At 38.3% G+C, this 27,289-nt stretch overlaps 1 protein-coding gene across 3 annotated transcripts; it reads left to right on the top strand.

Moving 5' to 3' along the window:
• The first annotated feature begins 291 nt into the window (after positions 1–291).
• Positions 292–24,662, top strand: LOC103988836 (protein TPR3). 3 transcript variants are annotated; one of them, XM_009407488.3, is made up of 27 exons: positions 293–500; positions 940–1,047; positions 1,167–1,346; positions 1,434–1,547; positions 1,638–1,796; positions 8,542–8,719; positions 8,795–8,903; positions 8,987–9,096; positions 9,172–9,334; positions 9,456–9,565; positions 9,671–9,740; positions 9,858–9,931; positions 10,016–10,111; positions 10,192–10,287; positions 10,413–10,540; positions 10,636–10,870; positions 10,953–11,117; positions 11,196–11,288; positions 11,458–11,604; positions 22,092–22,202; positions 22,308–22,487; positions 22,564–22,692; positions 22,770–22,865; positions 23,024–23,212; positions 23,287–23,453; positions 23,991–24,278; positions 24,362–24,662. In XM_009407488.3, exons 2-26 carry the CDS (start codon positions 968–970, stop codon positions 24,202–24,204), a joined length of 3,393 nt encoding a protein of 1,130 aa, XP_009405763.2. In that variant the 5' UTR covers positions 293–500; positions 940–967; the 3' UTR covers positions 24,205–24,278; positions 24,362–24,662. The 3 variants fall into 3 exon arrangements, with proteins under 3 accessions (XP_009405760.2, XP_009405763.2, XP_009405761.2); XM_009407485.3 differs by having other exon boundaries at positions 292–500; positions 9,671–9,931; XM_009407486.3 differs by lacking the exon at positions 293–500 and having other exon boundaries at positions 1,177–1,346; positions 9,671–9,931.
• The last annotated feature ends 2,627 nt before the right edge of the window (positions 24,663–27,289 follow it).

The following is a 27,289-nucleotide window of genomic DNA, read 5'->3' as shown; positions in this document are numbered from 1 at the left end:
AAGCGGTGGAGGGACCGGCCGGGTTGCTCGACGCCGCCGCGGGTCTTCTCGTGACGATCACCGAGCTGGGCACCTCGTCGTGGTCGAAACGCGTCATTCTCTCATGTCTCGAAGAAATATTCTATTTGAAATATATCATCCAATCGGCTGATTGATCACAACCTCGCGAATTCCACTGCGTTCAATATCGTCAGACTCGTCGTCGCCTCGAAGTGTGGGACCCTCTATGCATGGCCTATTTAGCCATATGTGTGTGAAACAGGTTCTCATTGATACGCCAACTTACTTATCCTAGAGAAGCAGTTCAACCTCTCCGATTTGTCTACGTTTGCCTATAAATCGACCCATCCGTGTCGCAAACTGGGCCAATATTCTTCTTCTGTTTCTGTTCCGCTTTCCTTTTCGATTTCTGCAGGTTTCTACCTAAATTATTGGTCTCTGGTCTCGCTTCCTCCCTCCGATCGCTCGTCGTCGTCATCTCCCCCGTCTTCTTCTTGGAGGTGAGCTCGGACCGTTGCCCAGATCTCTCCCCTTTTCGTTGGAGGAGCCGTGCAAAAGACTTAGTTTTGGCCCTTTTTCCCCCTCGTCCGCCTTATTTTTCCCGTTGCTTCTCCTTTCTTTTCGATTTACGCTCTTTGGTGCTGTTCTTGCCTCGCCGATCTGTCGAACCCTAAGCTTGTGGTTCTTTATTCCGTTGTTTCATCTAGATATCTTGTTCGAATCCATAGAAGGGATTTTGGCGGCTTTCATGCAGGCGTCTCGGGTTTTCTTTTCGTTTGGGAAAACTTTGGTTTCATCGATGGGCTCCATTTTGGATCCTTATTCGTTTTTGTTTGTGAGATGTGCTCCAAGATTGGATCTTTTATTCAATTTCGTGATATCCACGGGAATATCTATTATTTTATTTGCTATCTGTTTCCCTTTTCTTTAATGATTTAGGGTTTCGAGGTGGAGACGGCGCAAGACGATGTCATCTCTCAGTAGAGAGCTGGTGTTTCTGATACTGCAGTTCCTCGATGAGGAGAAGTTTAAAGAAACAGTTCACAAGTTGGTTTCCTTGTTAAAACTTAATTTTTGGTTGATCACTGGCTTATTCTCTTATTTATCTTTTTCTCTTATCTATCTTGCGACTCTTTTGCACTTCTTTTTATGGGCTTTAAACTCAGGCTTGAGCAGGACTCTGGCTTCTATTTCAATATGAAGTATTTTGAGGATGAGGTGCATAATGGAAATTGGGATAACGTTGAGCGTTACCTCTCTGGCTTTACCAAGGTTGATGACAACCGGTACTCCATGAAGATATTTTTTGAAATCCGGAAGCAGAAGTACCTTGAAGCATTGGACAAGTAGGCTTCTGGTTTCTTTTTAATTTTTTTGCTTTGTTTGTTTTGGAGTGTAGGCTTTGAAAGCTGTTCCTTGTTTTTGGTTGCTAGACATGACCGAGCAAAAGCTGTTGAAATCCTTGTGAAGGATTTGAAGGTCTTTGCCTCGTTCAACGAGGAATTATTTAAGGAAATCACACAACTTTTAACTTTGGAGAATTTCAGGTTTGAGGTTTTAGCAATTTATATTCAGCTAGTGTTGCTCTTTTGTCATAGTTTGTTGCTTTTTCCATGCCTAATGTGCTTGATTTTCAGGGAAAATGAGCAACTTTCGAAGTATGGGGATACAAAATCAGCTCGGACAATAATGCTTGTTGAGCTTAAGAAGCTGATTGAAGCAAACCCACTATTCCGAGATAAACTGCAGTTGCCGAACCTAAAGAGTTCTAGATTGCGCACTTTAATTAACCAGAGGTATGATTATAAGAAGTTAATAATTTTTCTGTGCTGTTGATTACACCGATTTCTATTGTTGGTGCTTATATTTTACTGAAGAGGGGGATGAAGGATCTGTTTATTGAAGCATCATTTAGTGAAGTTCAAAATTGTTTCAGCTAAATAAATCAAACAATCTATTCAGAAAAAAGTAGGTTCATCATTTAATATCTAGAAAGAAATCTTTGTTTCTGTTCAGGAATCTCTCTTGACTAAGTTGAGCAAATAATACTATTTGTTTTTTTACACACTTTATGTTGGATGACAGTTGTGTCTGCATATTCATTTTTACCATAGTTACGTCTGCATGTTTTTTATCTGTCATATGTCATTTTTCATTTTGCATCTAGAACGAGCAAAATAAGCTTCACCCTTGTAATTTTTTATTGTTGCTGTATCCAGAATAAAGAACAAGCACACTATAGACAGACTTGCTACTATAAATTGGTTAAGTTATGAATTGTCTCTGAGGTGACTCACGTACCTTGGGTCTAAATAAACTAGTGAAAGAAGGTCTGATGTATATGGCATGAAATACTAGGCAATAGATTAGTGCATGGAGAATAGGCTTGCTCGAGTAAATGTTACCTAAATTATCTTGTTGATTTGAGAAAGTTGCTATAAACTTTGACACGGGAGTGTCTAATTTACTACAATCTGATCATATGAACCTTGATTATGATATGATATTTTTTTCAGCCAACAATGATGCATCATAATCTTTAACTCAGCCCACTCAAATATGACAGCTCATTAGTATATTCCCTGCACAAAGTTAAAGCTGTTTCAAGGTGCTTTTCTTTATGACAAAGGAATGCATTAAAAGAGTTGGTTAGCAGCTGTGAACATGTCTTCATGACCAAGGAATGCATTAAAGGAGTTGTTAGCAGATGTAAACACTTAATTTCGAAATTCCCTATGCATGAAGGGTTGTTTCATGCACTAGTATTTATTTTTGTGTTTAGGACTTAGAAAGAACTTTAGAAACTGATAATATCTTGGCAGAAGCTCTCTTGGAGAACTCCCTTAAACTCTGTATCTTTTGGATGCGTCCTTGAGTGGTGAGTCTTTTGATTTCTGTTCTGTATCCTCGTTTATAATCCTTGGGGTGGTGAATTTCTGTATCCCTTTGTGATTTTAACTTGGTGGTGAACTATTTTTCGATCTTCTTTAAGTTTTATCGTGAGTTAGTGCCTTTTCTATTCAAAACACTCATTCCAGCAAATACAACTGTACTGCGACTTTTCTTCAAGAGTTCGTTCTTTGTCTACTATGATATTTTCTATCTGAGAAACTGTTGCATCGGCTTCCTTTCGAAATCCATTCTGCATTTTACCCTCCCCGGTATCAGTTTGGTATCAGAGCTAAAGGCTAGAGATCATGACAAGGCGGAATGGAAAAGATATAGTTGATGAAGGTTACGACCATGAAGATGATGCCGAGTCGTTGAGGTTGCAGCTACGAAGATTGTTGCGTAGTCTACAAGAAAAGAATGAAATAATCGAAGAACTTCAAAGTAGACAAAACCAGCATGAAAATGATGTCCATGAATATACTTCTGATGAAGATACACCTCCTCTCCCAAGGGAGTCGAGAAGATGTCGGACAAGAAATAGAGTCCAAGACGAGTGACAGAATAAATATAACCCCAGATTGGAGATTCCAGAGTTTGAAGGTAAAATAAATGTTGATGACTTTATCGATTGGCTTAATATAGTAGAAAGAATTTTCGATTTTCATGAACCACCAGAACAAAAGAAGGTCAAACTTGTGGCACTAAAACTTAGACGGAATGCATCTTTTTGGTGAGAAAATATGAAGAAACAAAGAGAACGTGAGGGGAAGAGTAAGATCGTGACTAGGAAAAAATGAAAAGGGAGATGAAGAGAAAATATTTACCTGACAATTATCGGCAAGAGATCTTTCTCAAAATCCATGATTTTAAACAAAAAGATCTTAGTGTGGAAGAGTACATTGCAGAATTCGTAACCTAATGTTAAAAGGAGAGTTTGTGGAACCAGAAGAGCAAACCATTGCAAGATTCTTAGGAGGTCTGAAGTATGAGATTGCTAAAATTATTCAACTGCAGTCATATTGGTCTTTAAATGATGTGAGCAAGCTGGCATTAAAAGTTGAAAAGCAACATAAGTTTAAAAAGAGTTCTTGGTACGGCTCAAAAGAAGGCTATACAAAAGGAGGAAGTTCCAAGCCTACTGTCCAAAGCAAGGTGATATCGAAGGTGCAAGAAAAGGGAAGGATCTGCTGGCAATAAAAAAATGCCTAATTCTTCTACCCCAAGTGGTCGAAAATGCTTCAAATATCATGGTTTTGGGCATATTGCTTCAGATTGTCCAAATAGGAGGATTGTAACTTTGGTTAAAGATCATAGTGATGGAGGAGAAGACAAAGCTGACGACGAACCAAAATATGATGAAGATGAGGAAGAGGTTACTTATGCAGATCATGGTTTGTCTATTGTATTGCAACGTAGCTTGCAAGTGTCTTATGTGGCCGATGATAAAAGTTGGGTGCGAAAAAACGTGTTTCACACAAAATGCACTTCTCTTGACAAGGTGTGCTTGGTGATCATCGATAGCGATAGTTTTGAGAACGTGGTTTCTTTGGAGATGGTGCAGAAGCTGAAGTTGGACACAATCTCTCATCCACATCCATACCAATTATGTTGGTTGCAAAAAGAAAATGACATCAAGGTAACAAAAAGATGTTTAGTTTCATTTTCTATTGGCAAGTATTATAAAGACGAAGTGTGGTGTGATGTTGCTCCTATGGATGTTTGTCATTTGTTGTTGGGAAGACCTTGACATTATGATAGAAAGGTGTTGTATGATGGTTATAAACATACTTATTCTTTTAAGGTGAATGAAAAGAAGATTATCTTAGCTCCATTACAACTTTCCGAAATCAGTGCACGAAAGAAGGAAGTTAGTGCTTTTATGTCTTATGGTGAATGCAAATGTGAATTAGATAAGGGTGGTCATGTTTTGGCCCTAATGGTAGTAGAGGAGAACGAACAACATAAGGAGACACCGGAAATCATGCAACCAATCCTAGAGGAATTTCAAGATGTTATACCGGAAGAGATTTCACATGGCCTTCCACCTTTGTGAGACATTCAACATTACATTGATCTTATTCCGGGGGCTATTCTACCTAATAAGGCAGCGTACAGAATGAGTCCTAAGGAGCATGAAGAACTTCAAAGGCAAGTTGATGAATTGGTGAAAAATGGGTTAATTCGGGAGAGCATGAGTCCTTGTGCAGTTCCCGCCTTGTTAATGCCTAAGAAGGATGGTTCTTGGAGAATGTGCATTAACAGTCGCACTATCAACAAAATCACAATGGATTATCGTTTTCCTATTCCAAGGTTAGATGATTTACTTGATCAATTATGTGGTGCTTCTATTTTCTCTAAATTTGATTTGAGGAGTGGCTATCACCAAATAAGAATGAGGCCAGGAGATGAGTGAAAAACAACATTTAAAACTAGAGAAGACTTATATGAATGGTTGGTTATGTCATTTGGGCTATCTAATGCTCCTAGCACTTTCATGAGATTTATGAATCACATACTTAAGCCATACATTGGAATATTTGTTGTAGTTTACTATGATGATATATTGGTGTATAACAAGAGCGAAGAGGAGCATATGAATCATTTGAAAGAAATCTTTTTTATTTTGAGGCAGCAAAAGCTTTATGCTAATCTAACGAAGTGTGATTTCTTTAAATCTAGTGTTGTGTTTTTGGGGTATGTTGTTTCAAAAGATGGAATCATGATGGATCAAAGTAAGGTAGAAGCTATTCTCAGTTGGCTAACACCCGCTTCATTGCATGATGTGAGGAGTTTCCATGGCTTAACTTCTTTTTACAGAAGATTCATCAAGAATTTTAGCTCTATTGTCGCTCCAATCACCGAATGTTTGAAATATGATAAATTCAATTGGACTAATGAGGCCAATGATGCTTTTGAGCTTTTAAAAAGAAAGGTGACCGAAGCTCCTATTTTAGTTCTACCAAATTTTGACAATTTGTTTGAGATTGAATGTGATACATTTAATGTGGGAATTGGTGTTGTTTTGAGTCGAGACGGAAAGCCGATTGCATTTTTTAGTGAGAAGCTGAATGATACAAGAAGGAAATATTCTACCTATGATAAGGAGTTCTATGCCATATATCGAGTTTTATCTCATTGGAGTCAGTACTTTCTTGCCAAGCAATTTGTGTTATATTCAGATCATGAAGCATTAAAGTTCATAAATCATTAACACAAGCTAAACAAGAGGCATGCAGCTTGGGTAGAGTTTTTGCAATCTTATAACTTTACAATTAAACACAAATCTGATGTTCAAAATGTGGTTGCTGACGCATTGAGCAGAAAACATTCTTTATTATCCGCAATGGAAGTCAAAGTTGTTGGATTTGAGACGTTCAAAGATCTCTATGAGAATGATGTAGATTTCGGCTCAATATGGCAGAATTGCAAATCAGGTTCCTTTCAACAATTTTCTATCCTTGATGGTTTTCTTTTTCGAGCTAATGCTTTATGTGTTCTATCTTGTTCTTTGAGACAAGTAATTCTAGCTGAAGCTCATGGTGGTGTTTTGGGTGGACATTTCGGTAGAGATAAGACTTTAGCTCTTATTCAATCAAACTTCTATTGGCCTAAGATGTTTAGAGATGTGGAAAGATATGTAAAGAAATGTCGAGTGTGTCATTTGGCAAAAACAAGAAGTTAAAATTCTGGATTGTACACTCTATTGCCTATGCCAAATGCTCTATGAGAGGAAGTGAGTCTTGATTTCGTTTTGGGATTGCCAAGAACTCAAAGGAACAAGGATTCTATCATGGTTGTTGTTGATATATTTTCAAAAATGTCTCACTTTGTTCCTTGCAATAAATCGAATGATGCATCTCATATTACTAATTTGTATTTTAAGGAGATTATTAAATTGTATGGTATTCCAAGAACTATGGTATCTGATCGAGATTCAAAATTTGTTAGTCATTTTTGGAGAACTCTTTGGAGGAAGCTAGGTACTTCTTTGAATTTCAGCAGCTCGCATCATCCACAAACCGATGGGCAAACTGAGGTAACGAACAGAAGCTTGGGAAATTTGCTTAGAAGCTATGCTGGCAAGAATATTAAGCAATGAGATCTCATTCTTCCACAAATTGAGTTTGCCTACAATCGTTCTATCTATCATAGTATCGGTAAGAGTCCTTTTGAGATTGTTTATGGTGCTAATCCTGCTAGTCCTTTGGATTTAATCCCTCATTCTATAACAAAACAATTTACTGGAGATGCTGATGAAAGAGCTAAGCAGATAAAGAAGCTGCATGAGGGTGTGAAAGCAACCATTGAGAAGCAAAATGAGGTACATGCATGCTGCCAACAAACACAGAAAACATGCCGAGTTTAATGCTGGTGATTTGGTCTGGATTCATCTAAAGAATGAGAGGTTTCCACCAGGCAAATTTGGAAAACTAAAACCAAAGGCTGATGGTCCTTTCAAGGTGCTTAAGAGAATTGACAAAAATGCTTATGAAATTGAGCTACCTGAAGATTACGGAGTATCCCAAACATTTAATGTGGCTGATTTAAGTCCTTTTTATAATCATGTTGATGAATCAAACAAGGACTTGAGAACAAGTCTTTTTCAACCGGGGGAGATTGACATGGGAGTGTCTAATTTACTACAATCTGATCATATGAACCTTGATTATGATATGGTATTTTTTCAGCCAACAATGATGCCTCATAATCTTTAACTCAGCCCACTCAAATATGACAGCTCATCAGCATATTCCCTGCACAAAGTTAAAGCTGTTTCAAGATGCTTTTCTTCATGACAAAGGAATGCATTAAAGGAGTTGGTTAGCAGCTGTGAACATGTCTTCATGACCAAGGAATGCATTAAAGGAGTTGGTTAGCAGATGTAAACACTTAATTTCGAAATTCCCTATGCATGAAGGGTTGTTTCATGCACTAGTATTTATTTTGGTGTTTAGGACTTAGAAAGAACTTTAGAAATTGATAATATCTTGGCAGAAGCTCTCTTGGAGAACTCCCTTAAACTCTGTATCTCTTGGATGCGTCCTTGAGTCGTGAGTCTTTTGATTTCTGTTATGTATCCTCGTTTATAATCCTTGAGGTGGTGAATTTCTGTATCCCTTTGTGATTTTAACTTGGTGATGAACTATTTTTCGATCTTCTTTAAGTTTTATTGTGAGTTTATGCCTTTTCTATTTAGAACACTCATTCCAGCAAATATAACTGTACTGCGACTTTTCTTCAAGAGTTCGTTCTTTGTCTGCTATGACATTTTCTATCTGAGAAACTGTTGCATCGGTTTCCTTTCGAAATCCATTCTGCATTTTACCCTCCCCGGTATCAAACTTTATATTCTTAATTTTTTCCATCAGCGAGTAAAGGTCTTTAGCAGAGAGTAAGATGGCAGCGTTGTTTTCTCAGTATACTTAGAGGACAACAATGTTATTGAAATAGCCATAGGTGCATGTAGGAAGCTAATCCTAAAAATTTAGTGAATGACATGAACTTGGCATGATGCATATAGAAGCTTGTTTCTAATTTATATCTCAATTGATTTGTTCTTGAAAATTGGTTCAGTTGGCTTCAATTATCTTACTATATGGGGTTTGTTAATGAGTATTAAAGTTTTCTTATCATTCTATGATCTGGCAGTTTAAACTGGCAGCATCAGCTATGCAAAAACCCTAGGCCAAATCCAGACATTAAAACTTTATTTGTTGATCATTCATGTGGACAACCAAACGGTGCACTTGCACCATCACCAGCAAACAGTCCACTGCTTGGATCCATGCCGAAAGCAGGAGGTTTTCCTCCATTGGGTGCTCATGGGGTAATTTATCTAACTTTAATTTGCATGCATGTTTTTCATGAGATATCTCACGATTGTTCAATAATTCCTCTTCAGCCTTTTCAACCTGCACCAGCACCAGTTCCTACGCCCCTTGCTGGCTGGATGTCTAATCCTCCAGCTGTTGCTGGTGGAGCTATTGGACTCAGTGCACCTACAAATCCTGGTAGTATGTGGATTATACTGGCTAGTGATAGAAGAAAATTGTGGAATGCCACTGTTTGTATAATTATTTTGCTCTGTTGATAGTTGCAATTTTGAAGCATCCGAGGACTCCTCCGACAGCCAACCCTTCTATCGAGTATGGAGATTCTGATCATGTGCCAAAACGAACAAGGCCTCTTGGAATATCTGATGAGGTCTGCTGGGCGTTTCTTCTATATCCTGCTTAATGGTGCTTGGTGTTTCTCTTTAATAGTTACTTCTTAATTCAGGTAAACCTGCCTGTGAATATACTGCCAGTTTCCTATCCTCAAAATCATAACCAGGCTATGTACACCCTGGAGGACTTGCCAAAGATGGTTGCACGAACGCTGAGTCAAGGCTCAAACCCCATGAGCATGGATTTTCATCCAATCCAGCAGACTATTCTTCTTGGTGTGCTTTTTAGGACCTTTTTTATGTTATCTTGTTCTCCTCAGGTATTAGCTTTTATTTATCTGCCATCACTTGCTGAGGCTGGTCTTTCTTGTGTTGTTGTCATGTTGTCGTTTTGTAGTTGGTACAAATGTGGGTGACATCGCATTATGGGATGTAGGCTCTAGGGAGAGGTTAATCCTTAAGAACTTTAAGGTTTGGGAAATTGGATCTTGCTCCATGTCCCTTCAGGTTTGGCTTTCCATTTACTGATGCAAAGCACTGCTATATGGTCCTCTGGTGCATTATTACTTTTGTGATGCAGAATGAATCTAAGTTTGGCTCTATGCTACTCAGGCTTCTTTGGTTAAGGATCCTGCTGTGTCAGTTAATCGCATCATATGGAGCCCAGATGGCTCCTTGTTTGGTAAGCTTGTAAAAACAAGTATTTTTTGTTTTGTATCTTATATACTAATTCCATGCACCAAGAAAATAGAAGACTATCAGGGACTTGTCACAGTAATCCTTCCTCAACATTGTGTAGGTGTTGCTTATTCAAGGCACATTGTCCAAATATTTTCTTATCATGGTGCTGATGATATCAGACAGCACTTGGAGGTTATAAAGCAATCAATGCATCTTGAAATACACTTCTTGCTCTATTTATTTTTATTTATATTTCTTCCAACATTCATTTCACAGATTGATGCTCATACTGGCGGTGTCAATGATGTTGCATTTGCTCATCCTAATAAACAGCTTTCAATTATAACCTGTGGAGATGACAAAACAATTAAGGTTGGTATATGAAGAATTCTGACCTCTGAATTATATACACTTGTTGCTTGAAGCTTTTGTGTATTTGTGTGATACGTTAGGTGTGGGATGCAACTAGTGGCACAAAACATTACACCTTTGAGGGGCATGAATCACCTGTTTATTCTGTTTGCCCACATCACAAGGAGAACATTCAGGTAATTTACCTATTTAGGCTTTAATTTAAGTCAAATTGTCTTCACGGCATATTGATATTTTGTGGAAGTTTTTATTAATGAGTCGTTGAAAGCTTATTGATCTTTTTCTTTCTTTTATCATACAGTTCATCTTTTCAACAGCATTAGATGGAAAAATAAAAGCATGGTTGTATGACAATTTAGGATCGAGGGTGGATTATGATGCTCCTGGACATTGGTGTACCACAATGGCCTATAGTGCTGATGGTTCGAGGTATATTTCAGAGTTGGTGGCTTTTTAGCAAAATGAAGAATAAATATTTTAGGGATCTGTATTTCTCATTGAAAATTTCCTCTTGCTGTCTGTAGGCTCTTTTCATGTGGGACCAGTAAAGAAGGGGAAACGTTCATTGTGGAGTGGAATGAAAGTGAAGGAGCCGTGAAGAGGACATACCAAGGATTTCGAAAACGTTCCCTAGGTGTTGTGCAATTTGATACCACACGAAATCGGTTTTTGGCTGCTGGCGATGAATTTCTGATTAAGTTCTGGGATATGGATAATACTAGTCTATTAACAACGATTGATGCTGATGGTGGCCTACCAGTACGTTGTATTTTTGCTGGCATCATAAAGAAAACTCTCTTAGAATATGCTCTATTTATAAATCTTCAATTTCTAACCTTAGGCAAGTCCAAGGATACGGTTTAACAAGGAGGGAACACTATTGGCTGTCTCTACACATGATAATGGAATTAAAATTTTGGCAAATTCTGATGGGCTTCGTCTGTTGCGCACACTTGAAAATCATTCTTTTGATACTTCCAGAACTGTTTCAGAGACAGTAACAAAGGTAGCCCTTTCCTGTCAAACTACTTGTTCTTGACATAAAGTGCAAATGATATGATGCTATCTATGCTATCTGAAACAGCCGATAATAAGCCCATTGTCTGCTGCTGCTGTTGCAACGACTTCTGGAATAACTGATAGAACTGCTCTACCACCTATGGCGATAGCTGGAATGGTGTGTGAATTGTTCTTTAATATGCAATTTTCTTCTAAAAGCATCATTCTAATCTCATGAAGCCTTCTATGTTTTCACCCAGTTTAATCAGGAATTTATTTTACGTTATTTTTTTTAGTGAATTTATTATACATTATGACTGTGCTAACTTTGTATCTGATTTTGACAGAGCGGTGATTGCAGAAACTTGGTGGATGTAAAACCTAAAATTGCTGATGAATCGATGGACAAATCAAAGATCTGGATACTTTCTGAACTTAATGAACCAACTCAGTGTCGATCTTTAAGGCTTGTGGATAATCTTAGAACAAGCAAGGTTTTATCTCTATGTCAAAGTTTCTCTGGGAAAGTTCTTTTATATTTATTCATATTGTGACTACTGATGGAAATACTATATCTATTCAGGCAACTCTTGTGAATGGTTCAAAGTGCACTTAGTCCTTTTTGTTACCTGGCATGTTCTGCAGATTTTTGAATATTTCAATTGGTCATATATAAGGTTAAAAAATGCCTACCTGTTGGACAAATTTAAGATGACATATTTGGTAGTGTTTTTGATGGGCTATTTTGAGTATCACATGCTTTCAATAACAAGAGGATTTAATTTTAGTAGTGGATCAATCTATAATGCGCATGTTTTTAGCCTCTAAAGTTATCCTTGAAAATTGACTGCTTTGTTTGCTATGTGAGGCAATCAGTAAAATAATTTTTCATTTTATTGATGTTGCTATGTTTCCATCAATTTGTTTTTATTGATGATGTGGATCTAGGCTTTAACTGCCACATGCTTTACTTGCATATGGTTGGAGTAGTCCTTTCCGATCTTATACATCTATTTAAGATGAAAACTTGTAGAAAGCAAACCATGGGCACAAGCTTTCTCCAGCCTTCATTGAAATTATAAGTAAAGCTGCCATCTCAAATTATTCTAACTGTGGTCAATGATCTTTTCAACATAAGTCCTCAGGCACTTACCATGAAATAATTCTTATGGGAAGGAAACATTTAATTCAGAGAAATTGACTATATGATACTCTTACAATCTTTTGTTCAAGGTGATCTGACAATAAATATATTACAACATACTCCTCCCACTTTATAGGTAGATTCTGCAACTTCCTTGCATTGGATACCCATTCTTCACTTTAAAAGGCAAACAAGGTAAATGCTTAGCGACATCCTTTTTATGTCATTCCATGAATCCTCCTAAAAATCTGATGTGCTAGTTTTTATTAGCTTTCAATTCCAAAATCCTTTCACAATCTTTTTCTCTAGCAAAGTTCATGCTTACATTGTTCTTGATCATTCAGATCAGATAGCCAGCCATCTTGTAGAAGCCTTCAATAACTTCTAATATATCTAGGAAATCTCATGATATCTGAATTAGCAGGTCATCTAATTTACTTTGACTTCACCCTCTCCATTTTTATGTCTTCCAGGAACATGTAACAGTTACATAGTTTGAAAATATCATCTATTGTGAGCCATAATTTTTGCTTGCTTTGTGTATTATCTATTGCATGTGATTTCTCTTTTTTGCATAATTTTCAAAATGTTCCTGAGATGCTATTCATGTTGATCTGGCTCTTGTAAAACATTTTAGTATAAATAAGTTAATGACATAGTGATTAAGATGTCAACATATTCTTCTACTGTGACTGCTGTTTGTACTCTGATCAAGCTAAAGACATCACTGAGAATTCATAGTGGTCATACTTAATGATCCCAGCTTAGCGTGGACCGAATAATCCTGTACTTTGTCCTGGCTACCTCTGGCCCAAGTTCACTCGAGTTGTCTATTATTAAATTCATGAGATTGGTAGTGCTCCTACATAGGCATTATGCAGGATTCAACATTACTTAGCTTGAAGCAACCCATATTAACTCCTGTTGGCCCATATGCACTCTAGTGCAGCCCAATACTGCTTAAAGAAGGCTGTTAGGATATGGATAACCTAGCTCTTGGGAGGATCCCTGGTTGTCTTTGTTGAATCTCGGATTTTGATAATAAAACCAATTGATAAGTGTTTATGATTTAATCTGCGTTTTGAGTGACGCAAGATGCTTTGATCAAGGAGAGACAATTACAGCAGGAAGAATCATGTTGGGTCGGAGGAAAACATGTCAGAAGATTGGACGTCGGGCCGAAGGATCGGTCGACGTATCGACAGAAGGCTTCGAGCCATAGATTCGGGCATCGGGCCAAGAAGAGCGGATATTGCGTCAAGGATATCGGAGATGCGGAGTCAACTGACCTATTGGGCAATAGGCCGCAAGAGAGGACGATGCGCCGAAGAATCGAACGAAGCGTCATGGGACCAATGACATGCCGGAAAACATGATTAATACTTAGTATTAATTGTCTAGATCGAAGCGTATTTTTGTGTGTGCGGGATTAACTACGATAGCAAGACATAAAGGAAAATGAAGTCCCAAAGTCAAGAACGTGATTTCGTTGGGAGTTCGAGAGTTCATCGGAAGTCCGGACGTTCGTCGGAAGTTCTACCGGAACTAACCGAGAAGTCCAGGAGCTTGCCAAAAAAGCTCGTCGGAACTCGTCAAGAAGATCATCGTGAAGTCCAAGAGCTTGCCGGAAATCCGCCGGAACATTGTCGAGAGATCGTCGGAAGTTCGCCGGAAAGATCGTCGAAAGCTCACCGGAAGAAATCGGACTTCTCTTGCTTCGAATATGTCTTAGGAATCATAGTTAGCACATAATTAGAGTTGAGATTGGGAGGTAATCTCATCAACTCTGTTAGGGGCTAACTGGGCCCGAAGTTGGATTGGTTTAGGCCGGATTCAAGGCCCAACTAGAGTGCTGAAACCTGGGATGAGACCTTTTTAGGCTCTAAGTTTGAATCAACTTGAAGCCTATAAATACCCCTCTCATCCCTGGTTAACTTACACAAGCACAAAGAATTTAAAAGTGAGAAAACGCTACTGCAATCTCTTAAGAAATTCCCTCCTCCATTCTAAGCTTAGAATTCTGTAATAGAGGAGTGAGTGCTTGTAAGGGTTGTCTCCTAAACCCGATAAAAGGAGAAGAGGGGTGTAAGAAGGAGGTTGATCTTCGCCTATTAAAGGAAGATCGATAGTGGATGCCAGTGACCTCGACGGAAGAGGAATCGGCGAAGTGGATGTAGGTCACGACGACCGAACCACTCTAAAATATGGTTTGCATTTACTTCTTGTTATTTATCTTTATTGCAAACTGAATTCCTCCTTCACTACGTTTCTGTACAATTTAAAGTTAATATCTTTACGAAACCGGTTTTAATCGTACGAAGGATTTTGAAGACATGATTTTACCGTTGCACTAATTCACTCCCACCTCTTAGTGCCGACTCGTTCCTAACAGTTGGTATCAGAGCCTCGTTTTCTCATTTGGTTTAACACCCAAAGAGAAATGACTCTTTTCGGCTTTCAAGAGGGTCACTCTCTCATTCGTCCTCCCTTTTTTAATGGGATGGACTACACATATTGAAAAACTCGAATGAGAGTTATTTTGCTTTCTTTGGATTTAAACTTATGGAACATTGTTAAATCCGGTTTTAAAAGGTCTTCTCTTCCAATAAAAGATTGGAATGATTTGGAGAAGAAGATTTTTTCTTTAAATGTTAGAGCTAGGAATGCTTTATTTTGTGCCTAAGATAAAACTGAGTTTAATCGGGTTTCTTTGTGCGAAACGACTTTCGATATTTGGCACATTCTTGAAACCACACACGAAGGCACAAGTAGTGTTAAGGATTCTAAAGTTAATTTTTTGATGCACGATTTTGAACTGTTTCATATGAAATCAAGCGAAACCATTGAAGACATGTACACCCGTTTTACGAATGTAGTCAATGGTTTAAAAGCACTTGGTAGAAGGTTTTTCGGATTTTGAACTTGTAAACAAAATTTTACGTTCTCTTAATAAGAATTGGGATTCAAAAGTAACGACAATTCAATAATCAAAAAAATTAAATACCTTTCCGATTGAAGAACTAATAGGGTCTTTAATGACCTATGAAATGACGTGCATTAAAGAATTCAAGAACAACCTTCCAAAGGACAGGAAAGATTTCGGACTAAGAACAATCGAAGACCACTCGAGCATAAGACTTCTCATGAAATTTAAAAAATTCATGAAACAAAAATCAAAGAACAAAAAGAACGCAACTACTTGCTATGAACGCAAGAAGAAGGAAGCTCCTTGGGACAAATCGAGCTCCTCTGAAGATGATGAGAAAATCAACAAAGGCAAGGTGGCATACTACGTCTTAACGGCTTTTGACGACGAGGTAAACGAAACTCCCTTAATTTATTTCGAAATTACATGATGCTTTTAATGAGTTATTTTTACTTTAGTTTAATTATTTTTCTTGAAATTTGCATGTTTAATGATGTAATGAAAAATACAAAAATAAAATAGGAATCATGCTTGTCCTTCTAGTAATGATTATGAAAATTGTATATGTTATGACAAAGGAACAAAATGTTAGACTTAAATTCTGCTAGATGTTTTAAAGAAATAATGTGTATCTTGATGATTTTCGATTTTGATTGAAATCATGCTTGATGTCTTAATGAAAATGTTAAGAGGTTTGATATCATGCTTAATATGAAATTGTGCATACCTTGAAAACTTGAAACCATGTTTCGATGTCATGCCCAAAGTAGTGATACATAATGATCATGCTTAATAAATTTACATTTCGAAATTATGCATGATGATTTTAGTGATTTATGGACTATCGATTTTTACCATAATGAAAGCTGCATGTTTTGATTTAGCATAAATGAAGAAAGACATGCTTATATGAAATAATGTAAGTATCATGCTTGATGATTTTATATTTAAATTATGCATGATGATTTGAAGTAATGATGATTTTTGGGTAATTTATGGTTTATTGGTCTTGATGATTTCTATTATGAGATTTACTCTTTCGATTTTAAACCATGATGTATTGTTTTCATATGAAAAACTTGAGCATGCTTATATGAAACAAATCACATGAATTGAAACAACTAAAAAAAGAAAAGCATTTTTCTTGAAAATTTCTTTTCTCTATCTTATCGATTTTTCACTAAGAGATTAATAATGTTGGTTATGTCATTTTGAATCTCTTGAAAGTAATTTTGATGATTTGAATTTGAATGAGCTTTATCTTGATTTTTTAAAATTTATAACTTGAGATTTCTTATGCATGAATCAAGATATTATATCATTTGATCTCCTAATAATTCTTTTCATTATTTATTTAAGAGGAGATTTATTAAAATGAATCATGGTGTCTCTTGATATTCATAATTTGTCCTCATTATTTATCACCAAAATTTTCTTGATATTTTTCATGTGATGATATGAAATTATGCATGAAAACACTCTTGATATTATTTTGATACAAACAAATGAGAAGTTATGATCATACATGATAGGATGTAATATAATTTGACATTTAGATATCATCATGATTTGAAATGCTATGATTTGTTGCCAAAATGATGTATCATGAATGCATGAATATCATGTATGATATGCCCATGGTGATTGATTTATTTATGTCATGCATGAAGTAAGGATACCACCATATGCAAAGTTTTGAAATTGTGCATGTCGTAAATTGAAACCATAATGATGCACAAACATATTGAAATAATGATTGAAACATTAATGTAATTATGAATGATGATTCGATATTATGCATGCAATACTTCAACTTATGATGATGATGCATGCAATTATAAAATATTCATGATGAAAAATTGTTTTGACATTCATAACTTGATTTTTTGATTATTCATCCTTTGTCATGATTTGAAAATTATTGTAAAGGGAAAAAGAGATACAAAACTGTATTCTTCTCTTCTTTTTGATAATGACAAAGGGGGAGAAAAATTGCTAGCTCAAGATGCAAAATTTGGAAACTTGCACATTGCAAAAGAAGCAAACTTGCTAGCTTGCTTATATCAAAAGAGAAGTAAGAAGTGCTATCTTGCAAATCTCAAGACGCACAAATGCGAACTTGCAAAATTTATAATTTTGCACATCATTAAAATTTATGATGATTTGGTGATTATGCATGTTCTAAAATGTTGTAAGATTCACTAGCTTGCATGATGTAGAACTTGCTATCTTGAATATCACCAAGAAGTGCTATCTCAAGAAGCAAAAAAAAAGTGAACTTGCACATCAAACAAAACTTATATTTCAAAAAGCAAGAGTTGTTTTCTTGAACATCTCAAACTTGATAGCTTGCATGATGTAACACTTGCTAAATTTTCTAGCTTACAAATTGTATGATGATAAAACTTGATATTATGTTTTTCATTTAATGATTTGAACTTACATCTCAAACACTTGATAGTTGGAACTTCTCCTTTTTGTTGACGACAAAGGGGGAGAAGTATGATCATGCTATGCATGATGACGTGTTACAAATATTCATGATGAAATTTGCAACGACTTGAATTCAGCTTGAATTCAAGGTTCTATCAATATGGCATATTGATAGGGGGAGTTTGTTTAAACTCCGGGAGTTAAGGTTAACTCTGTCATCAATTGGTTGTCATCATCAAAAAGAGGGAGATTGTTGAATCTCAGATTTTGATGATGAAACTAATTGATAAGTGTTTATGATTTAATATACGTTTTGAGTGACGCAGGATGCTTCGATCAAGGAGAGACAATTAAAGCAGGAAGAATCATGTTGGGCCGGAGGAAAACGTGTCAGAAGATTGGACGTTGAGTCGAAGGATCGGTCGACGTATCGACAGAAGGCTTTGGGCCATGGATTCAGGCATCGTGCCAAAAAGAGCGGATATTGCGTTAAAGATATTGGAGTTGCGGAGTCAACTGATCGATTGGGCAATAGGCCGCAAGAGAGGACGATGCATCGAAGAATTGGACGAAGCGTCGAGGGACCAATGACATGCCGGACAACATGATTAATGCTTAGTATTAATTGTCTAGATCGAAGTGTATTTTTGTGTGTGTAGGATTAACTACGATAGCAAGGCATAAAGCAAAATGAAGTCCCGGAGTCAAGAACACGATTTTGTTGGGAGTTCGAGAGTTCGTCGGAAGTTCGGACTTTCGTCCAAGTTCTGTAGAAACCAACCGAGAAGTTTAGGAGCTTGCTAAAGAAGCTATCGGAACTCTCCAAGAAGCTTGCCGGAAGTCAGGAGCTTGCCGAGAGATCGTCGGAAGTTCGTTAGAAAGATCGTCGAAAGCTCTCCGGAAGAAATCAGACTTATCTTGCTTAAAATATGTCTTAGGAATCGTAGTTAGCACATAATTAGAGTTGAGATTGGGAAGTAATCCCATAAACTCTATTAGGGGCTAACTGGGCCCGAAGTTGGACTGGTTTGGGTCAGATTCAAGGCCCAACAAGGGTGCTGAAACCCTGGTCGGTGGTGGCACTGCTTGGGGAACAGCACCCCAGGATTCCTGGGCGGTGGTACCGCCCCTGTTCGATGGTGGTACCGCCCAGTACCAGATCCTGCGACGGTAGTACCACCCAGGAACGGCGATGGTACCGTCAGTACCCAGGTAACCTGGGATGAGATCTTTTTAGGCTCCAAGTTTGAATCAACTTGAAGCCTATAAATACCCCTCTCATCCCTGGTTAACTTACACAAGCACAGAGAATTTAAAAGTGAGAAAACGTTGCTGCAACCTCTTGAGAAATTCCCTCCTCCATTCTAAGTTTAGAATTCTGTGAGTGCTTGTATCTCCTAAACCCGATTAAAGAAGAAGAGGGGTGTAAGAAGGAGGTTGAACTTCACCTATTAAAGGAAGATCGATAGTGGATGCCGGTGACCTCGACGGAAGAGGAATCGACGAAGTGGATGTAGGTCACAACGACCGAACCACTCTAAAATCTGGTTTGCATTTACTTCTTGCTATTTATCTTTATTGCAAACTGAATTCCTCCTTCAGTACGTTTTCGTACAATTTAAAGTTAACATCTTTACGAAACCGGTTTTAACCGTATGAAGGATTTTGAAGACGTGATTTTACCGCTGCAATAATTCACCCCCCCCCCTCTTAGTGCCGACTCGTTCCTAACAGTCTTAGGAGGAGATGAAAGCTCTGTAGCTCAAGAAAGACAAACTCAGCACAATCCTTGTTGGAATAGGAATAAAAGCCCCATCTATGCCACTTCTAATCGAGATATAAGAGGGTGGAAATGTGAATTTCCTTATAGCAGGAATGGATACCAAAATCGGGGTTATTCAGCCCTTTCCAAGTCAAGTTTGGGTCTAGATAGCTCCTAAGTTGAGTCCTGTAGGGCTTATATCAGGATTCTCTATTTTTTTAATGTTTTTATGATGATTTTAATCCTTATTTTTAGTTGTTATGGTAGAGATCTTTAGGTTGCTATTTTAGTCATATTGGTCTAGATAGCTCCTAAGTTGAGTTCTGTTATGAATACCATATGATTTAAGAGTGTTCTTCAGTTTTTATCGCTCATGTAGTAGAGTCCTATGTATCTCAAGGATTATTATACCAGTTGGACTAGTAAGATCTAAGAAGTACCCTCAAGGTCTAAAATCTTGGTCTAGCACTGATAGTGGTCGTCTTTGAATACTGCTGCAACTTTAGGATATAATGTTCTGTTTCAACTTTGTCTGGACTACCTTTGCTAGTTTTGAATTATCAACTGCCACAAATCTCATGGTTGTCACATCAAATGGAAGCTCTCTTTCAGTGAAATATACATAGTTCTAGGTGATCCTCAGAGATGTGACATTCTGGTTTGTTTAATGGTCTTATTAAAACTTTGATTATCTGTTGCTATAATGTGTTTATTCAGGTTATGCTGGGTGCTTTGTAGGTTTAGGTTTTATGACTTTTGTAAATGGAAACACATGTTTTCTCTTTTCGGATTTCCAATTCTTTTTGCTTTATCGATTAAGTCTATCTTTGCTTGGAGAATGTTGCTAAAGCTTTGTGGACTTTTCTGAACTTATGTGTTGTTAGTTACTTTTCAAGATCTGTCTTTTGTGTACTATTTTTTTTCCTTGAGGATCATGCCCATAGTCATAGCAAAGACTAATTCTAGAACCTATAATCAAGGACAAATCTACACCTATAATGAATGAGTTATATTTCTAGCATGGTTCGATGTTTTGGGTATTAGACCAATTGCAATTCCATTAATTCGGACCAGTATGGGTCCATTACATGCCAGCGTACCAACACATGCAGCATATTTTTTTTAATATTTGGGCATTCATGCTATTGGGAGGCATGTGCCATGGTCCGTGCCTAACATGTCATCGAACTGGTACATACAGCCAAGGTTGTACTAGTCCAGTCAAAACATAGATCCATGATTTTTAGAAAACATTATTAAGAGGAGAACAGCCAAGTCATTTCAAATGTCTTTATGGTTTTCAGAGCATCATTTTTTATTTTTAGGAAGTGAAATATAAAAATACCTATCTCATAGAGTAGTTTCTGTAATTAGATCTATAAGCATCATATTTGTGGTGCCACATGGGAAATAAATCTGGGTAAGAAAGAGACTGGATGGTTATAGAAGAAGTGTCTTGGTAAACAAGTATTAAACAACAAATTGGTTGGCAGCCCTCTACTTTAGGGTAAAGGAAAATTCTTTCAACATCCACGTGCCCTTATGTCTGGAATTTCAGTGTCTGGTGAAAGAGGTGCTGACTTGATGTTGCATGTATTGAATAAGAATATAAGATAATATGGTAAAGAGCAGTGATTGAAAAAGGCGCTCAGGCGCTTGCCTAGGCGCTCGGGCGAGGTGAGGTGAGGCCCGAGCGCCTCGCTAATGTCCCAGGCGGCGCCTGTTTGGCCTGGGCGCTCGCCCGAGCCCAGGCGCTGGGCGCTTCGGGCGAGCGCCTAGGTAAACCAAGGCGACCGAACCAAGATTTTAGGTCTGGTTCGATCCCGGTTCGGTTATTAGTTGGTTCAATCGAACCAACTAAACCGATATAACCCTTACCCAACCCTAACCCGCTGCCGCTGCCGCTCCCGATCTCGCTGCTCGTCGCTCCCACTGCCGCTGCTCGTCGCTGTCGCTGCTTGCGCCTCCCGCGAGTCCTCCAGTTGCTCGCGCCTCCCGCGAGCCCAATCGCGAGCCCTCCCTCTGCTCGCGCCTCCCGCGAGCCTTCCCTCTGCTCGCGACTCCCGCGAGCCCGCTGCTCGCGCCTCCCGCTCCCTTTCCCTTTCCAGCCGCCGCTCGTCGCTGCCGTTGCCGTCGCTCGCCACTGCTTCCTTTCTCCGTCAGGCTCAGTATACTCTTAATATTAAGTTTATTTGAATTTTAAAATGATTAATTTTTATTAATAGATTAATAATATATTAATTTGATTTTAATATTATTAATTTTTATTTATTTGAAATTATTGTTAGGTTTCAACATAAATGGCAAGTGTAGAGAGCATCTCAATAGAGTCTCCAATGATATCAAAAAAAAGATCCTGCATGGAAGTATCTTAGATTTTCTTAATTTGATAGCATATTTTTATTTAAAATTTTAAATAATTATATTTATTAATTATATTATATATTTTTATATTTTAGCGCCTCGCTTCGCTCGGGCGAGCGCCTAGTGCCTCGGGCGTTTTTGGACCTTGGCGCCTTTTGGCGCCTAGCGCTTTTTAAATCACTGGTAAAGAGGTTATGTAGCTCTTCATTTCTCAACAATTTTCAGACCACTCAAATAAACATGTTAGACTGATGACTTCTGTTATAACTTTGGAGTTCACAATCGAAGTATTCTGCTAATCATGCTAGAAAAAATATTTGTTCAAGGTCCTGAATAGAATGTTGCATTTCAGATTTCAAGACTGATTTACACCAATTCTGGCTTTGCCATCTTGGCTTTAGCATCAAATGCAATTCATCTCCTCTGGAAGTGGCCTCGAAATGAACGCAATTCAAGTGGAAAGGTACTGGAAATGACAAATGTCTCCATAAATTATCAGAACCTTTTTAACTAGTTGAAATACAAAATTCTGGTGTTAGTTTTGCTAAATGAATGCTTCATTGTACAGGCAACTGCAAGTGTTGCCCCTCAACTGTGGCAACCACCAAGTGGTATATTGATGACTAATGATATAACTGACACAAATCCTGAAGAACCAGTCCACTGCTTTGCATTGTCGAAGAATGATTCTTACGTCATGTCAGCTTCAGGAGGGAAAATATCCCTATTCAACATGATGACATTTAAGGTTAGACGTAAAGATTACATGATGTATAATAGCTTAGCTCACATTTTAAATTGACCAATATTGTTGTACAATGCAGACTATGACGACATTCATGCCCCCCCCACCTGCAGCAACTTTTCTTGCATTTCATCCTCAAGACAATAATATAATTGCTATAGGAATGGATGATTCTACAATTCAAACCTACAATGTCCGTGTTGATGAGGTACTTTGCTACTAAGGCAACATGTGATGCTGTCTGATGGAGAAAGCATGTTATTCATATAATTCATGCATTTGCAGGTTAAGAGTAAACTTAGAGGCCACTCAAAGAGAATTACTGGCCTTGCCTTCTCAAATGTTCTAAATGTGCTGGTTTCATCTGGAGCTGATGCTCAGGTTATTGGCTGATCCTTTCTTCATGATGCAGATAATTTGATGTCTAGTTTGTCAATTTTTAACTTGTCTTTGATGGGCTCTATTTATGGAGGTATGAGTTCACCTATGATTTTTCTATCACAGCCTAACCTCTTCAAATGTACCTTTTTATGTTGCAGCTTTGTGTGTGGGGAACTGACGGATGGGAGAAACAGAGAAGCAGATTTTTGCAAATTCCCTCTGGGTATACTCCATCAACGATCTCAGACACACGTGTGCAGTTCCATCAAGATCAAAAACACTTCCTAGTTGTGCATGAGACCCAGATTGCTATATTTGAGACAACTAAACTAGAATGCATGAAGCAGGTATTTATGTCAGGTTGTGAATATGGGAGAAAGTTTATGCTAACCTCCATAACAATTTTTGGTTTATCTTTCAGTGGGCTCCTCGTGATGGTTCTGCGCCCATATCTCATGCAACATTGTCTTGTGACAGTCAGTTGATATATGTTAGTTTCTTGGATGCCACTGTATGTATATTCAATGCCATGAACCTGAGGCTCAGATGTCGGATCCTTCCTGCTGCTTATCTCCCTCCCAGTGTCAGGTATGTGAAAAATTATTTTTTGTTAAAATTATTTTTTTCATTTGCTATAAGTTGATGTTTGGTGGATATGAATCTCTGCAGAAAAGCCACAAAGTGCACAATCTTAGGTATTCATCATTTGTAAATGTAGCCTGTTTATTGACTTGGTTATTTTCTCCTTAACAAGAATCACCACACACACATTTATGTATAAAGTGTGCTCCATGTTATATTTTGTTTGCCTTTGGCCATTTTGCCATCTATCTATTTCTGTAGTTTTTTTTTCTAAGGCTGTGTTCTCTCGGAAAGGCTTAAAAAAGATAAACTAATAAAGATGATCGAAAAAGTTGGTCCAGGTGTTGATGATTCTGACTTTGGATTCATTTTGAACTGCTAGCGATGATGAAGCATGCTCTGTTAACATGTGGCTAAGAAGTGTGATGCCTGCTCTTTTAATCCATCTGCAGTTTTACCTGCATATGATTCTGCATCAGATTGAGGCTGAACTGTTTTCCACATGATCCACTATTTCTGATAACTTCCTACTTGCTTTGACAGCACAACTGTGTACCCAGTCGTGATTGCCGCACATCCTTCAGAGCCAAACCAATTTGCCTTGGGTCTGACAGATGGCGGTGTACATGTATTAGAGCCACTGGAATCTGAAGGGAAATGGGGTGTCAGTCCACCTGCTGAGAATGGATCAGCGAGCAACATGTCGACACCGCCCCCTGCAGGAGCTGCCTCTAGTTCAGATCAACCACAGAGGTGATCGATAGTATTGCAACCACAGTATCTAACCCCTTTGCTCCCTCTGTCATAATTCTTAATGGTTGAGTGGCCGAGGTATGCATCTGAATCATCATCTTTGTGAATTTTTTAATCATCCTTTCACATAAGGCTAACCAATTTTTTGCCTGCATTTGCAGTCAGGGCATGCAGTCTCAGATAGGTTTAGAAAGCTAGAACCTAAAAAATTAGCCAAGGGTTTTCTCCATTAGGGTTTATGTTGTTCTGCATGTTGGAATAGAATTACACCATGACAGCATTAGATTATATTCCTTGCTTGTTCGGAGAAGGCTGTCTTTTTCGTGGATCAATCAGAATGCAGAAATGTGAAGTTTGTTTGAACTGCAATTTATCAACATGAAATATTTGCCACTCTTGTTTTATTACAGATTTTTCTTTTACTTTATCTATGATTAGAGCAAAATAGAATTTTGATGTACATTTTGCAGTGGTCTTCTTGCCTCATTGTAAGAACTGATGTTGTATACCGTGTTCTTCCATTGGTGTATGTTGTACAACAAAGATGAAACCATAGTCTTCCCAACTATTTGTGCTCTTTAAGATTTTTTTCTTTCCTTCCTCGCCACTCTGTTTAGGTCAAATTGGTTACCATCCATCCATCCATCATCTCACAGTATGTTGCTAATAGTTTTCCTGTGGACAAACAATACTTTAATAGCACTAAGTGTTCGTAGTACAGTCATTTTGTCCTCCAAACTAAGGGCAACGAGTTCTAGATTGAAGCAAACAAAGCTGCAGATTCGACGTGCGACTTAAAAGGATGACCCCAAAGACTGAAGATGATTAAAGTACAAAGTTTATAGAGAAACTGATTTGTAATCTCAAATCCTGATCTCGCAGATAGCAGATAAAAATATGTTGTAGGTTACTCCAACTGCATCAACATGAGATCAATGCATTATGCATGTTACAAGACAAAATTCTCCAGCCAGCAGAAATGTGGGTATTGTCGTCAACATCACTAATATCATCATCATCATCAACTACAATGACAACATCTTGCTTGGCCCTGATCTACAATGGGAAATACCAGTGCCAGACTACATGTTCCTGCAGCATCTTGCTTGGCCCTGATCCACAATAGGAAATACCAGTGCCAGACTACATGTTCCTGCAGCCTGAACTAAAAGTCAGAAAACCAGAGAAGTATCATCCGAAAAAGACAACCACAAGCAAACTTGGGGAACAGAAATATGGAGCTTGTGCTATGTTGTGTTTCACATAAGCCAAAAGTTACACTACGCTTATTCTCCAACCCACCTTAGAAGATCACGAAGAGCAAGCCATTATGATATCACGGACAAAATTGTAAATGAGGTGTTCGACGTAATGCTTATGTATGTATATGATTTTTGAGTTGTTTATGCTTTGCACAACATGTCAAGGGTTGGTAGTAGGCTTAGCAATCGTATTTTCTTTCGATCTGTAGTGGATCATTTTGGACCCTTTGTTGTGCAATCGTTTAGAGCTTGTACAGTCTGTTTGTAATTTGCATTGGCTATAAAGTGTTTTTTGAAACGATTGCTTGTGGATCTCGAGTGAGATGTTTTCTCTAACCTATTTTTTTCTTTTGTATGTCCTAAGGGGCCATAGGAGGTTTCGAGGAGGCTGACATTTACGGACGGACACACAAGGGTATCGCACGACTTAGGCAAAACCAGCTAAGTTTATGACAGATGGTATCAGAGCCTTACAATTACTCATAGAAATACTTGACATGCAAATGTGGGGGACCTAGCGGGGCTACATTGAGGGCAGCTAGCACGCGCGACCGTTTGGGAGAAAAGGAGCATGGAGATGTAGGGAAAAGGAGTCGTTTAGAGGAGCAGGCATCTAAGATTGACATTAAGAGGAATGACCAATCATTCGCGTAAGCGGCACCATGAGGACAAACAAGCTTGGAAGAATGCGTAATGCACAAAGGTTGAGATGGCTGAGTTCGAGCTACCACTCGACGTTGACAACCATATATGATGGTGCTCAAGACAAGCGAGGTGCTTGGTAAAGGATGAGACTATGCAAGGTGGAATGAGTTGCTCAACGACCGAAAGAGTTATGCAAAACTCATAGAGGTGAGGGGAATTGCTAACTCAAATAATTCGATACTCATGCAAGGGCTTGTATCCTGACGATAGAGTGTTCATGGCCATCCCAAGGTGATTGAAACTTGGCGCTATGGAGCATTGAAACTTTCTCTTTGGCATGAGAAGGATACGTCCGTGGGAGATTGAAATGTATAGCAAGTTCATCATGTTGCTAGGCCTTGAGTGGTGCAGTAGGGACTGTATTGACATGGAGTCGTAATCTAGCAAGTGCGTTTGCGAGAGATAAAATAATGCACAATTTGTTCAACAAGGCGGAGTAGTCCAAGGGGATGGTGGTCTCTGAAACTTTCAGAGAGAAGGAAGCGAAGAGAGAAGTTGCTCCAACGGGACATATATCTAGGAGGGATAAGTCTTGACTCTCCAGAGGGAGAACTATGTGTAACAAACCGCACATATTGAGGAGGAGTACTTCAAAATAACTCCACAAAGCTCAACGGACGGAGCGAACGGTGAGGAGTCATTGCATGATCTCGCTTGAGATAATGCATTGGGAGAATACATTGCGAGATCAAGTGGGGGAGCGACCCAATACAACACAAATAAAGGAACACTTGGAGTCGATATGGAGATCAAACTCAATGGAGGGTTGATCCATGGAATGGTGAGCGCGAGGGCCACCATCAACTCAATGCAAAATGAGGAGCGGAGCAACTTGGGTGTAACTTAGCGAAGTACCCAAGCCGCATGAAGGGAGTTGGCATAGAAGATGAAACATGGAACGGAGGCACAAAGCTTTCCTTGGACAGATATCAAGAACATGAACTCTTGTAGAGGCAAGTGCGGGATCGTGTCATTCCAACAGGTCCTTCATTCCGATGGAGTAGACTTAGCTTGCATGGTGCCAAAGAAGAAGGGAGCTTCTAGGTACATGCACCTTATCTCGGAGAAGCATTTGATGAAGTAACTAAGGCGACTCAACTTACGGAGGCAAAGTTGGGTTCA

Source organism: Musa acuminata, chromosome BXJ3-6 (genome assembly GCF_036884655.1).
Source record: "Musa acuminata AAA Group cultivar baxijiao chromosome BXJ3-6, Cavendish_Baxijiao_AAA, whole genome shotgun sequence".
Lineage (NCBI taxonomy): Eukaryota > Viridiplantae > Streptophyta > Magnoliopsida > Zingiberales > Musaceae > Musa > Musa acuminata.
Note: the sequence above shows the minus strand (reverse complement) of the source record. Positions and strands in the feature narration are given on the sequence as shown.

Coding starts and splice junctions, on each gene's coding strand:
- LOC103988836 (XM_009407485.3), top strand. CDS start 968: ATGTCATCTCTCAGTAGAGAGCTGGTGTTTCTGATACTGCAGTTCCTC. Junction 9,932..10,015: donor ATATCAGACAGCACTTGGAG/GTTATAAAGCAA, acceptor TTCATTTCACAG/ATTGATGCTCATACTGGCGG. Junction 11,605..22,091: donor ATAATCTTAGAACAAGCAAG/GTTTTATCTCTA, acceptor GTTGCATTTCAG/ATTTCAAGACTGATTTACAC.